Below are 14,612 nucleotides of genomic sequence, written 5' to 3' on the forward strand. Positions count from 1 at the left end.
GTCACAATATTATAGACTTTATTACAAAATACACATTTTAATAGTGTTATCAATTTCTCTGTTTAACAGATTTTTTTAATATTTGGCATGGCAGTGTTGTGTACTATTGCTGTGCACCACTGATGTGCAATATTGTTAACCTGCTTTTTTTCAACTGCATCTCTTTGTGTCCAGAAGCAATATTGCTGCCTGTGATCAATTAGATTTTGCGAGTTATGGATGAAAAAATACATAAACATTTTAAATGCTACTTAACATGACTATAATCATTAAAAGAAATCTTATGTAATCACCAAAAGTAAAAAATCACCCATGTGTGGTCAGATTAAACCAAATGATAAGTATAATGGCATTTTAGCCATAAAATTAATTATCAGGATTGGAAAAACAAAATAAGGTAGACTTTATAGAAGGAAAAGCATCTGATACCTGTTGTAAAATTTGATTATGGATCACTGATTCCATAACTCTGTCTGCTGTACAGATAGATTGCTTACCAAGATACCATATATATAAATTGTTTAAGTTTTATAATTCTTTTTGGAAGAATTTTATGAAATTGTGGGGGAACCAGTCATTTAAAACCAATTATATGATGAATGAAAAATGCTTGGCTGGTGGGGTTCCTGGATGACACAACTGAAGCGATTGAGAGTTTGAATCTAGATGATGACACAGCCATCCATGTCTGGCGTATCATCGCTGACAGGACTGTCTCTGTATCAGTAACTCTAGCCACAGTGACGTTTACGAATACTAGGTATTATGTATGTGGAAGGGGGTGGATAGCACTTTTACCACCCAATGCTACAGTGTGAGGCTGCATAGCATGTTGGCTTGGCTCGGCTCACTGCACGTGTTTCAGAGGTAGCACATGTTACTCTTCATTCTTCTCGTTAGAAGTGTTACATGATAGTGGGTTCTGGCTAGTGGGTGGGGAATTTTCCAAAACAAAATTAAGGAATAATTGAGAGAAATGAATGCTGGTGAACATTTGTTTCACCTCAAAATGCCACATGCTAATAAATAGGTTAATTTTATAAAATATTTATACACATTTTCATGGAAGGTGATGATCATTTTGGAATTCTGCAATGATATTATGAGCTTTACTTTGTGTATGATATTTGTCCACTGTCACATCTGGTTATACAGCCTTACAGGTAATTGCAGTTTAATCACACATTGTTTCTGTGTGAAAGAGCTGTATGACTGAAACTGAGCTGATGTTCCATTTGCTGAATGAAGCAGGAGCAATTTGAAGGCTTTGTCGCTCTCTGTGGGCACGCTCTTGGCACACACTCCAGTCTAGAGCTAGCACTGGCTTGCTCGCTGCATGAGAAGAATCCTAACCGAACCTTCATTTCCTTCTTGTGCAAATCACTAGAATAAACACACAATTAGCACAGCATATGTTATGTGCTGCCAGGCGAACATGTGTTTGCGTGTGTGATTATTCGCGCTACATTGAATAATGCTCATCTGTTTTGTGGTGCAGTTGATCAGGAGCTGAATTTCCAGGATAAGTACCTGTTCTATCGTTTCCTGGATGATGAGCAGGATGATGCGCCAGTCCCCAGTGAAGAGGAAAAGAAAGAGAGTGAGGAGGAACTGCAAGACACCCTCCTTGCCCTGTCTCAGATGGGCCCTGACGCTCACATGCGAATGATCCTTCGAAAACAGTATGTTCCTGCCACAGAAATAGGAGTGACCTCTAGAGCTGTGCTGTCATTGTGTTTCCCCCCCAAGGGCACAGCTAGGAATAGAACTGCTTAAGGAACTTCACTGATTAATATACACTCTTGTCTTGGCAAGCTTCCTGCTTAGATCTTTTTTAAATACTGCTGATTAGACATAGATTAAGTAACATACAGTAAGTCACTACAGGATATGGTATTATAAGATTTGGGGAGGTAATGCTTGTGGTTGAGCCAAGTTTCTTGTTCACTGTTTATTTTTTTGTAACTGAGTAATCTATCTATTCTTTGATGGCCCAAAAAACTTTTAAATGATATTTTTGTATGATAATTAGAGTTAGAAACTGTTATACATATATTTGCCTTTTTTGTTCCAGGCCTGGCCAGAGAACAGTAGATGATTTAGAGATTATTTACGAGGAACTGCTACATATAAAAGCCTTATCTCACCTTTCTACCACAGTAAGTTCACATGCTGCAATAATAAATTGCATTAAGGTACATCTGGTCTCCCTGTGCCTGCTCTGGCAATGGGCATCCAGGTCACACACTGGCACATTACCTTTGAAGGAGCGATTGCTTAGACTAGGGGTAATGTAAAATTTGTGCAAATGTTTTCTCAAAAATTAAAATAAGAAGCAGGGTATATGTAGTGATTATGAACATATTGCATGGATAACGAGAAAACTGTAGGTTTTGAAAATGGTTTTTTTTTTGTGTGTTTGATGTATTTTCAGGTTAAAAGGGAGTTAGCTAGCGTTCTTATTTTTGAGTCCCATGCAAAAGCAGGAACAGTATGTGAGTAGCAAAATTGGATCTGATGGAGATGGATATTTGATTGGATTAAAGCTCATTTATTGTGCAATGATATTCTACTGAATAATTATTTCTGTGTCACTCTTCTTTTTCTTTTACATGATTGTATTTATAATCCATTGCTTGTCAGTGTTTAACCAGGGAGAGGAAGGGACCTCATGGTACATCATCCTGAAGGGTTCAGTAAATGTGGTCATTTATGGAAAGGTAAGATCAGCCATTATTGTATTACTGTTATTTTTTCTAATTAATAGTATGATGGCTGTGACTATGAGTTCTGTGTATGTTTATTAAATAAAAAAAATTATTTTTGAGGTGTCAGTGTTGATGGTGTGAGCAGTAGTGGGCTGTAATGCTGCATTTAGTGTGTGTGTGTGTGTGTGTGTGTGTGTTTGCAGGGAGTGGTTTGCACACTGCATGAGGGGGATGATTTTGGGAAGCTAGCTCTGGTAAATGATGCACCACGTGCAGCCTCCATCGTTCTACGAGAGGACAACTGCCACTTTCTGAGGGTGGATAAAGAGGATTTTAACAGGATCCTCAGGGTGAGAACATATTTTGAATATTAATGTTTTGTGTGTTCATTTAATATGCTATTTGGTGTACATAGTGTCTGTTACTCAATAAACAGTTTTGGGTGTGTTTATTTTATTGTATATTTTTTCCCTTTTATTGCGATTCTTTGTATGTGGACACAGGAAAATCCTATATTTAGACAATAGCAGTCTCAGGTCAGGAAAAGCAATTTCTAAGAGGATGTGGTCTGTTATTGGGGGTATTTCTGTCTGTGTCTTTAGGTTTTGAATGGTTATTTTATTATTTTATATAAATATAATACACTGTGATTGCATTTGAACATGTACTCAAATACTAAGTTTTCATTTGCTAGTTTACTAGTTTATTTCTAAAATAAAGTCTCCCTCTGTTGGAGGTTTTGAAATATTGCAACAGCAGATTCTGGGTTACTTCAAACTTAATAGAAGTGTTGAGCAACCCTGTACTGTATAGTATATTTATCTGATATAGTTACATTTTGATAGGTACATTGGACTGTCCTGTGTGTGTGTGTGTGTGTGTGTGTGTGTGTGTGTGTGTGTGTGTGTGTGTGTGTGTGTGTGTTGTAGATCCTAGGATCAGTCAATCTGCTGACTGTGCTCCTGTCTAACAACATTGTCAATTCAGCATAGTGACCTCACTATTCAGCATTCTGTGTGCAATTGTGTGTGTGTGTGTGTGTGTGTGTGTGTGTGTGTGTGTGTGTGTGTGTGTGTGTGTGTGTGTGTGTGTGTGTGTGTGCCATTGCCATTAACCAGTAATGTTTTTTTAACCCATGTATGTAATTGTTTTAATATGGCATGTGTGTGTGCCTGTATATTCTAGGATGTAGAGGCAAATACAGTGCGATTAAAGGAGCATGAAGCAGACGTTCTAGTTCTTGAAAAGAGCCACATCAGAAGCTTCAGCCATGCAGGCTCCTCACCACTCAAGTATGACCATATAATTGCCTCTTTATCTTAATCTCTCAGATTCCGTGCTTATGTTTTTCCATCATTGATTCATTCACAATGTGTGTATCTGTAGTTTATCAGATGTTATTAGTGCTTGCTTTGTAAATGCACTGAAAATGTATTTCATATTCTGTGCTTTAGGTACACTGTGATGTCTGGAACTCCAGAGAAGATTCTTGAACACTTCCTAGAGACCATGAAACTAGATTCCAAGTTTACAGAGTCAGGTACTTTCATCACAAGTAAGGAATAAAACTATTTGGTATGTGCTCTTAAAAAAATCTTTAAGAGACTGGTGTGATGTGGACTGAGGTGAAGTGAAAGACACACACATCTCAGCACAGCAGTGTTCCAACTATTACATGGACTACTTTGATCAAATTACAGTTTTGTATTATATAATGGAACACCTAATACGACATTAACACTTGTAGCAACAGCTGCATCAAAAACTGTAACAATTTAATATGGATTTACAGTTAGTTCAGAAAACTGTGTAGAACTGCATAATTTAGAGAATCATGTCTTGTTTAAGGCATATGCTCACATGTACTCTAATGAAGCAGTCAAGAGAAATTAGATTGAAAAAATGTGGGGAAAACTCTAGACTGCATTTTCAATGAATTTTGTTTTGATTTTAAACCAACATATAATGAAGCAACGTTTATAGTTGCAATTTACAGGTAGATTGTTTACTATGTATTCTGCAGCATTTTTTACATCTGACACTTAAATGAGAGCTGTTGGGTGAATGATGAGTGAAAGGGTTCAGTCTATATTTAGTACTAAACATTGCCACTGATCTAATGCAGACAAAGTCATGTGCTGAGTATTTAGGGGTCTGGCCTGATGTTTATTGGACATGCTGTCATGCTTTTTTCTCTTCTATCTTATTGTGTTTTTCTGTGTGTTAATCTTTCTTTTACTCTTTATGTCTATTTGCAGATCCAGCATTGGATGACTTTGTGCTTATGCACTGTGTTTTTATCCCCAATAAGCAACTGTGTCCACTCCTTATGGCCCAATATCCTTTATCTCTAAAACACTTACCATTTTTAAACCTATTGTTCAATATGTTTTTTTATTTTATCTTCTTCTCTTTCCTTCTTTTCCATTAGGCCTGCTATTGTAAATTTTAAGCCTCTCTGAAATTCTACTGTATTTTATCATTCAACTTGTCTTTTTCAATGCCACAGCGGCAAATTCATGTAAACATTGTAATGTATGGTATCTAGATACATTTGGATGTTAGTTGTATTCAGGTCAGTGTTCTACATAGGGTCCTTAACCTCAGTGAACCTACCAGGCGCAGGTGTCTCAGGGCAGTGATCAGGAGAGGCTGGACTACGCTCTGAACAACAAGCGCAGAGTCATTCGTCTGGTGCTGCAGTGGGCTGCCATTAACACCCCCCACCTGCAGGAGGAGGAGAGCTCATTGGCGTTTCTCCAGGTCTCCATCAGCACATAAACACCAAGGGCAATGCTTCAGTTCACATTTTAGTCACAAATCTGAATAAAGGATTCTGAATCAGTTTCAGTAAATGACAGGCCTCTATTATACCTAAGTGCCCCATTTATATTTGCAGGGTTTTGTTTCCATCACTGGCTTGGAAACATTCCATTTCATGCCGATTTTTCTTCATAACAATGTAGCTTGATTAAACATACTGTAGAGTGCAAACGTTTGCACACCTTTACTTCAATATGATAAAACCACAAAGGTGTATACATTAGTACTTCATTATCTGAAATAATGTCAGGATTATTAAATAGAATAATTAAAATGATATTTCTAAATGATAAAATGTGGGCTTTTGTTACACTAATGACCTTTTTGATGTATTATGCTATTTGTTTCGGATTTTTCAAAAAATCTTGCGGGCACTCTTTTTCTCATTTTTTATTTTTTTCACTCTTTCTTTGTGCTCTATTCTATGTTCTTTCTATTTCTGAACTATGGTTTTTAATGTTGATAAAATTCATACAGTTATATAATTGTATGAATAAAAGTTTTTTTTACACAAGAAAGATCCATTTTTCTTCCTAAGTCCTTGTAAAAGAAGCTTTTTTTTAGTGCATTGTCTTAACTTGCCTGCATTTGGCACACTGCTCAAGAGTTTGTGTGTAGGAACTTGACTTAAAGGAAACATGCTGACAGTTTTAGTTCATTTAAAAATATAATAATTAGGACAAGTCAAAGGGGATTCAAAGTTTTGAGCTAATGAATGTTGATGTATATCTAACCACTGTAACCCAATCGAGTGAACAGAAAATGTATCATAGATCAACCAGAAACCAAATGCATACTTTTGCACACAATTGTAAATCTAAACAGGTTTGCTTGTGGATTATAATTGCATGATATTTAGTTTACTTTTTTGTGGTGCAGGATTTTTACATGGCAGTGTCTGAAGATGCCAAACTAATTCCTGCACTCAAAGATCAACTCCCTGAGCTGGAAACTGTCCTCAAACAGAAGTGAGACTGTTTTTCTTCTTATTTTGCCAATGGTCAGGCTTTACAATGTTTTTAAAAAGCCAATTATGATAGTTACAAATTCGGTACTCACCATGAAGAATCATTTATTTTTTCATTTTAGTTCGGATGATGCGAATCCCTCTCAGAAAAAGGTAAGGAAAAATAGTACATCTCTGAAAGAACAGAGTGATTTACATTATTGCCTGCTCTTCCATAGTAGTATACATCTGCAGTAGTTTATGCTTAATCCCTCTGTTCTCAGCACAAAGTGCTCCTTCGACAATTCAGCATGGGAGATGAAAAACTGCAAAAACGTCAGCCAATCAAAAGCACTGATGAGAGTAAGTTTTCCTGATTTTGAGGTCAGACTTGCATGGCTTTCATTAACTGTTAAAATATATGAATTTAGTAAATGCTAGGTATATACAGTATATTTGATTATTAAAGCAAAAATATTTTTCGAATGTATTACTAAACTGTGATTAGGGCCTTATGTAGCTTTTACATATTCACATAATTTTTGTCTTTACACTAAATGTTTCACATAAACCAGAAATCATTTAGCTATTTAAGTTTTGTTGAAAAAATTTTTTTTCGTGAACTTTTTTAAAGCAATAGACCACATTTCAAAGAACTTCCACAAAAAGAGAACATAATCAGGTTTTACCTGCAAACATGGAAGAGTCAAAGTCTTCAGATACTGTTGCAGATTTTTTAGGATTCCTATAAAAGCTAACCAGTCAGTTTTGTATTTGAGACTGCTGATGCATTTATAAAGACAAATGGTTGTTTAATCAGATCATGACTTCTGTTCAGTTTTCTTTTGTTTATTGTTAATAGACATTTTTTTAATGCTGAAAACATTAACTGCATGATTTTTGAAGACACATTTGATTTACACTATTTCTTAGTGTGCCCCTAAGACTTTCACTCAGTATTGTACACGTTAGACAGAAAGAATATTAAAATTGACCGTGAATGCTGAGGGTCAAGGAAAACAGAAGACATACAATTGAATGATCTAATGTTAGTAGCAGAGTCAAAACTTTTTGGAAGTGTTGATCAGCTGATAAAGTGTTAAACCAAAGTCACTGACTCTTCGTCAACCGTATATATTTAGAACATTAGTCTCTTCCTTTCATGCGTTTAATCACTTCTGTATTTTCTACCTGCAGTTCTGTTTAAGGTGTACTGTTGTGATCACACTTACACCACCATCAGAGTGCCTGTATCTGCTTGTGTCAGAGATGTTGTGTCGGCTGTATCAGATAAACTGGGCTCACAAGAAAACCTTCTCTTGATTCACCTTAACTCAGCTGGTGGTGAGAACATACACGCCTGTATTTACCCATGCACATTTCTACTTCTTTTGTTATTAGTCATTTTTAGCATGGATTCGCCTCCTGTAAAAAAATTTTATTTAAAAGTTGATAAGTACTTCATTATACCACTTCAATTTTTCAAGTGTATTTGATGAATGGCTATGTTAATGTTCTCTAAGTGTGTGACCTCTGGCTGCTTGCCACACAAAGCTTTATTCTCAGCAGTGTATCACTGTTGCTGCATTGTAAAAAAATTCTGCGCACCACTGTGGCTGCTGGAGAGGAGACAAGTTTTTATATTATGGCCTAATAATGACCTTTATAAACACCACACACACACACACACACCCACACATGCACAAATCTGAAAATGTACTAGTATTCACCATTGTATGGTTACTTTAATTGTAGAAACATTACAGCAAAAATAACCATACAATGGTGACTACTAGTAAATTTGGTTGATGTATTAACCTGGTTAATACACACATGTATTATAGCATGACTGTCATTTAGGGGTTTGTGATGATAAAAGGGAGAGTGAGTGAGAGCTCAGAGTTGTTATTGAACTGCAACCACTCTGTTATGACAACCAAGCAGGGGAACACACACTCCTCGGCCCTGCATCAGGAAAAGTGTGTGAGTGCTCCAAAACAATAATGACACACTATATTTAGACTGAAACCATGACCAAGGATTTTTGGCACCACTGATAATTATAGCTCTAATCACTTATTAGGCTTGGGGCTGTGTGAAATCTGGAGAGTTTTTTTAATGTCTAAGTTTGTATCATGTTGAAAAGTATTATTATTATTATTATTATTATTATTATTATTATTATTATTGTTATTATTATTTAGTAAAATAATTTTATTTTCTTTTAGATAAAGTGGTACTGAAGCCCAATGAAGTGTCCATCTTTTCCTCCCTCAGCATTAATGGTCGTCTCTTTGTCTGCTCCAGGGAGCAGATTCACTCCTTGGTAAATGAAAGCCAGAAGCTTTAACTTAAAAAAGAAGAAAATATTTGTTTATTTGTTTGTTTTGTTTTCATTTAAATTTTCATTGAACACTTAATAGAGGGTTTCCTAAAAGAGTTGCTAAAATGAAGAGTGCAAAAACAAACTATTTTACACTATTTTTTCAATATCGACACAAAAACAAAAATTTTTTATTCTATCTACATATGCGAGATAATGCTAGATATGCATTGCATTTTCTGGCATATTACTCAAAGTGCACGTCTGTTCACTGATAATAATCCACGTTAATAATCTTGGTTAATAATAAAACAATATTTTCATTTAAAACAAGCGAAATGTAAATTTTGTATTTTAGTGGATGTATGAAGTGATCCAGCAATATAAATATAACTTTCCTGTTTTTTGAAAATCCCTCAGAGGGATATAATCAACAAAAAACAAAATCTTTGAAATCAATTATTCATGGTATAGAAACAAAACATGTTTTTACAAGTGCAGAAGCTTATTGTTTCATTTCATGAGGTTTGATTACCCTGATTGATTATTATGCTCTATTGTGAATGCAGAGTCCACTACCAGAGCAAGAGGGACCAGCTGCTGGCTCCATGTCCACCCTTGAGCTAATGAGCTCCAAAGAGGTGGCCTACCAGATGACCCTTTATGAATGGGAACTTTTCAACTGTGTGCATGAGGTAAACATGCGCACATTTACATTGATCTGTTTAGAAGATGCTTTTATGCAAAGTGACTTACAGAATAGAATCCAACCATACAAAAATAAATATATTTCATGCAAAATCTACAGGTGTTTCCACAAATATACATTGTGCAATTCAGGATCTAAAAGGAAAGAACACATTACAAAACAAACACCTATAAATAACACTGGCAAATAGTAAAGCATACCACAAGAGAATGCAATAGGATCACATTAACAAGTGCTCACAGACAACCAAAGGCGCACAACACACACACACACACACACACACACACACACACACACACACACACACACACACACACACACACACACACACACTCACACTCACACACTCACACACGTACAGACTTCAGTGTAAAAGCACGAGTGTTTTCATATGGGAAATGAAGCTTGGTTTCTTTCAGCAGAACTGATTAAATTCACTCTGCTCTTTATTCAGCACGAGCTGATTTACCACACGTTTGGCCGGCAGCACTTCAAAAAGGCGACAGCCAACCTAGATCTCTTTCTACGCCGGTTCAATGAGATCCAACTGTGGGTGGTGACGGAAGTATGTCTCTGCTCCACCCTTAGCAAACGTGTCCAGCTGCTTAAGAAATTCATCAAGATTGCTGCCCAGTGAGACACATTCATTTTGCCTATTAGTTACAAATGTTCATGACTTACAAGTGTTACAAAGATTCTAGGGTGGTTATGGTTTCTAAATGAATGATTTAAAGAACTTATGCCTGTTTGTCTGCATCTTTCTTTTTCTTAGCTGTAAAGAGTTTAGAAATCTAAACTCGTTCTTTGCTATTATAATGGGATTAAGTAATCCAGCAATCAGCCGGCTAAACCAGACGTGGGAGGTACGATTTTATAGCATATTCATCATTATCTTTATCATCATTATACTCTAGGGTCAGATTTAAACTTCCACAGTACTGTATGTAATAGCAGTGCATAGGTGTTTTGTGTTTTACGAGATACACGTAATAAGAACTCATACACACACCCTAATTAGTAAATCTATGAGCATCTGATATTCTGGAATTTATTTTTACTTCTTGCTCCTTATAGAAACTGCCCAGCAAGTTTAAAAAGGTTTATGCAGAGTATGAAAACCTGATGGTAAGCTAAAATTGTGTTAATATGATTTAAAGTACATTTAGCGAGTAGTAAACAAATTGCATCTCTCATTTGCTTTTTGGCCCGTTCCAACTCTGCCTTTGAACCTTTCAGGACCCCTCTAGAAACCACAGAGCTTACCGCCTCACTGTTGCTAAACTGGATTCTCCCATCATCCCCTTCATGCCTTTACTGATTAAAGGTGAGTGCAAATTAGGCCTGTCCTATCTCCTTTTAACAACATCCATTTTTCTCTGGAAAAGTCTGCAGTAAGCAATTGAGCAGAGCAGATTGTAGTGGAGACAGGGTTATAACTGAATATAGAGACATATCTGATATAAAATATATTTGAACATACCATGAACATAGATGAGGTTATTAAGATCAAGAAAGCACTATAATTCTGATTGCTTGTTACTATTTATATATATATATATATATATATATATATATATATATATATATATATATATATATATATATATATAATCTTTTATTATTGTTGTTCCTGTCAGATATGACATTTACTCATGAAGGCAACAAGACATTTGTTGACAGTTTGGTAAACTTTGAGAAAATGGTGAGTCTTTTTAAAATCCTTGGTTAACACTTTTAAATGTACAAAACTATAAACCATTCTTTATTTTTCTAAATAAGTACAGTGCCGGTCAAAAGTTTGGAAAGGCTTATATCTTTTTTGAGAAACACATGCATGTGTCTTTTCTTTTTATGTAAAAAATAGGTAATTTAATGGTAAAGGGAAATGACCAAACAAATATAAAAATATTTAGATGTTAATCTTTATTTTTATTGAAAAATCCTCCTATGGCATTAATAACAGCTTTACACGCTCTTCACATCTGGACAGTTAGTTTCTCCAAACAATCAGCTGAAATACTTTGCCATGCCTCTTGTAAAACTTGCCAAAGATGCTCTTTGCTAGTTGGACATTTCTTTCTGACCTTGCGATAGGATATAGGTGCGGTGACTTTGCAGGCCATTCCATGCTAGATAACACTACAGCCGAAAGTTTGCTCTTTAAATAATGCTTATAAAACATAAGACGTAGACATTCCATTATTCAAAACCATTTCAAAGCATTAAGCTTCTACTTCAATGTTTGACTGTGGGTGTGAGGCAATCAGGTAATATTTTTCTTTTGTTATTTTTACTACATCATTTTTTCGGTTTAAGCCACAAATGACTAATATGGACTTCTTCCAGTCATTCACTGTCCAGTTCTTGTGTGTTTTTGCCTTTTACCTAATTTTAGCATATTAACAGGTCCAAGTGTTTCCAAACTTTTGACAGGCACCTTCCCAGTAGATACTTCAATATCCACAGGAATTACTGAATAATATGCAATCGAAAAGTAAAAAATTTATTTAAAATATAATAATTAAAACTGGTTATATACTGCATTCAAATAGCTCTGTGTTAGATTAATACAATGCTGATATACTTTTTTCAGCGAATGATTGCCAACACAGTGCGGATAATAAGATACTGCAGAAGTCAACCCTTCAGTAAGTCCATAGCACGAAGAACATGTAATTCTGTTTAAGATGCTTATTCAGCAAGTTATGTGCAGTGTGTTTTGTCATTTGGTTTGTATAGTATTATAATTCTTTTTAATAATATATAATTGCAATTTTAACAAGTTAGTATTTTAATTATAATTATGCTAATTATATTAAACATTAAATTACAAACCACACACTAAATTACTTGCAATCTGATCCACTTTTTTCATCCACTATTTCAACATGTTTATAGACCATGAAGCGCCTCAAGCCACCAAGAACCACCAGGATGTTCGGCTCTATGTGCGACAAATCAGTGTGATTGACAACCAACGTACTCTTTCCCAACTTTCTCACAAGCTGGAGCCCCGACGCCCCTGAGCCCTGCTCATTAAGGACATATTCATGCTGCTTTACTCCTTCCAGTGAATAAGCTAGCTGTATATACTCGGGCCATTTTAATAGGAACAGCTATACAGCTGCTCATTCACAATTATCCAATAAGCCAGTCAGGTGGGAGCAGCACAATGTTTAAACTATGCCGATGTATACTATACACTACTGCCACATGAATGGCTGATTAGATTGCATGACTAAACAGGTGTATAGCTTTTCCTATGTTAAATGTTGAGTGAGTATATATGACAAGCCAAAAAAGCTCTTCCTCAACATGATCAGCGGAAACCATGAGCATACCCACATATATATTATATGTGCCATTTGTAGGATGCTGTTTTAATTTTAACGCATAAGGAATTATCAAAGACAATCTTTTGCAGTTTTTTGTACCTGTATGTACATAGTATATTTTTCTGACATGCTGAGGTGTTGTCTTATAATTGTTTTCATATCCATCAAAAATGCTCGAAGACTGGACTGTCTACAAAAACCTCAAAGGTTTTAAGCAGGAATCTGGAAAACTATCTGTTTATTTCTTGTACTGTTCTGTTTGGTGGAGAGTCAGTGAGCTTGTTGAATTGCAGATGATCTTGTGATGAATGTAGTACAAGGTGTGTTCTATTATTTTTGCACACAAGTTGTTTTGAATCGGGTTTGTTGATGTTGTGCATCTGATGTAATATTAAGTGTTACTTCGTTTGCACCTCAGCATGAAATTATTTCATCACTAAATCAAGGGACCCCAAGCACATTTTAGAAGTCTGTGGGTAAGCTCTGTTCAACATTTTAACTGTTATATGTCGACTGCACTGTGTAAATAATCAGAGTGTTTACTGAGGGATGTATGCATTTTGTAAATATTTGAAGTCTATTAAAAAGACGCTTATATGCCGCTCTGAATAGTCAGTTCTGGTTTGATTATTGATAAAAAAAAAATTGTCGCGTAAGTCTGTGTTTTTCCGCAAAACAGCTCTGAAGATGTACTGCGGAATTTTACACCGAGATGTTAGCAGATCCTTTAAGTTCCTGTAGGTTGTGAGGTGGAGCCTCTAAGTATTGGACTTGTTTGTCCAGCACATCCTTCAAAAAAGCTTAATTAGATTGAATCAGTGGAATTTAGAGGCCAAGCCAAAACCTTGAACTATCGGCCATGTTTCTTAAAACCATTGAACAATTTTGGAGCATCATCTTGCTGAAAAAAGGGGACTGCCATTAGAGAATACCGTTGCCATAAAGGGGTTGTTTTTGTTTTGCAACAATGTTTAGGTTGGTGGTTCGTTTCAAAGTAAATTCTGCGTGAATGCCAGGACCCAAGTTTTCTCAGCAGTACTTTGCCCTTACTAGCCTGCTTTCCATAGTGCATCATGGTGAGATATTTTCTACAGGTACAGCAAAACACTTGGCTGTCTATAAAATGTAAAACAAAAACCATGATTTATCAGACCAAGCAATTTTTCTTTCTTGGTGGTCCAGGTCTAATGTTTCCAAGCCCACTGTGCTTTCTCTGGTGGACATCTTTCTATTATAACCAGCATTAACTTTTTGCTTTTTCACTTTGTGTAAGTAATTTGCGCTAACGTAACTCTTCTATGTGTTCAGATTAGGCAGACTGGTTTTTGCTGCCAGAATGCATTAATGAGCCTTTGGAGCCCATGACCCTGTCATCAGTTCACCATCTGTTGTTCCCTAGACCACATCTGGTAGATGCACCCACTGCCTACTGGTAACAGCTTTGGAGATGCTCTGTACAGCCATGACAATTTGACTCTCATCAGAGTTGCCCAAATCCTTACGCTTGGCTTTTTTCCTGCTTCCAAAACATCAGCATTGAAAACTGGCTGTTCACATACTGTTAAATATATAATATAATTAAATAATCAGTGATATTCATTTAACCTGTAAATGGCTTATTAAAATTACAAACAGTTATAGATTATAACTCATTTCACCATGCGGATACACACCTTCACTCTATCCAGAGAGTTTCCCCAGCACAAAACCGAACCCAAACATTAATGAACTGCTTGTCATTGTATGCTGGTACGCTTTCTGAGCCTCT

General features: G+C 35.9%; 1 protein-coding gene across 5 annotated transcripts in view; it reads left to right on the forward strand.

Moving 5' to 3' along the window:
• Positions 1-13,453, forward strand: part of rapgef4a (Rap guanine nucleotide exchange factor 4a) — a 38,385-nt gene extending 24,932 nt beyond the window's left edge. For 4 of the 5 annotated variants that reach the window (XM_083536703.1, XM_083536705.1, XM_083536707.1 and 1 more), the window contains 22 exons: positions 1,499-1,682; positions 2,075-2,159; positions 2,435-2,495; positions 2,644-2,720; positions 2,912-3,058; positions 3,894-4,000; positions 4,163-4,263; positions 4,967-5,045; positions 5,321-5,471; positions 6,411-6,499; positions 6,621-6,651; positions 6,762-6,840; positions 7,675-7,821; positions 8,706-8,803; positions 9,370-9,495; positions 9,964-10,142; positions 10,282-10,372; positions 10,584-10,634; positions 10,746-10,833; positions 11,147-11,211; positions 12,103-12,157; positions 12,408-13,453. In XM_083536703.1, coding sequence (XP_083392829.1) covers positions 1,499-1,682; positions 2,075-2,159; positions 2,435-2,495; positions 2,644-2,720; positions 2,912-3,058; positions 3,894-4,000; positions 4,163-4,263; positions 4,967-5,045; positions 5,321-5,471; positions 6,411-6,499; positions 6,621-6,651; positions 6,762-6,840; positions 7,675-7,821; positions 8,706-8,803; positions 9,370-9,495; positions 9,964-10,142; positions 10,282-10,372; positions 10,584-10,634; positions 10,746-10,833; positions 11,147-11,211; positions 12,103-12,157; positions 12,408-12,535 — 2,219 coding nt within the window. In that variant the 3' untranslated portion in view covers positions 12,536-13,453. The remainder of the gene's footprint in view (positions 1-1,498; positions 1,683-2,074; positions 2,160-2,434; positions 2,496-2,643; positions 2,721-2,911; positions 3,059-3,893; positions 4,001-4,162; positions 4,264-4,966; positions 5,046-5,320; positions 5,472-6,410; positions 6,500-6,620; positions 6,652-6,761; positions 6,841-7,674; positions 7,822-8,705; positions 8,804-9,369; positions 9,496-9,963; positions 10,143-10,281; positions 10,373-10,583; positions 10,635-10,745; positions 10,834-11,146; positions 11,212-12,102; positions 12,158-12,407) is intronic. The other variant, XM_083536704.1, reaches the window with a different exon arrangement.
• Positions 13,454-14,612: the final 1,159 nt, after the last annotated feature.

The sequence above is a fragment of the Silurus aristotelis genome (genome assembly GCF_946808225.1).
Source record: "Silurus aristotelis genome assembly, chromosome: 3".
NCBI lineage: Eukaryota > Metazoa > Chordata > Actinopteri > Siluriformes > Siluridae > Silurus > Silurus aristotelis.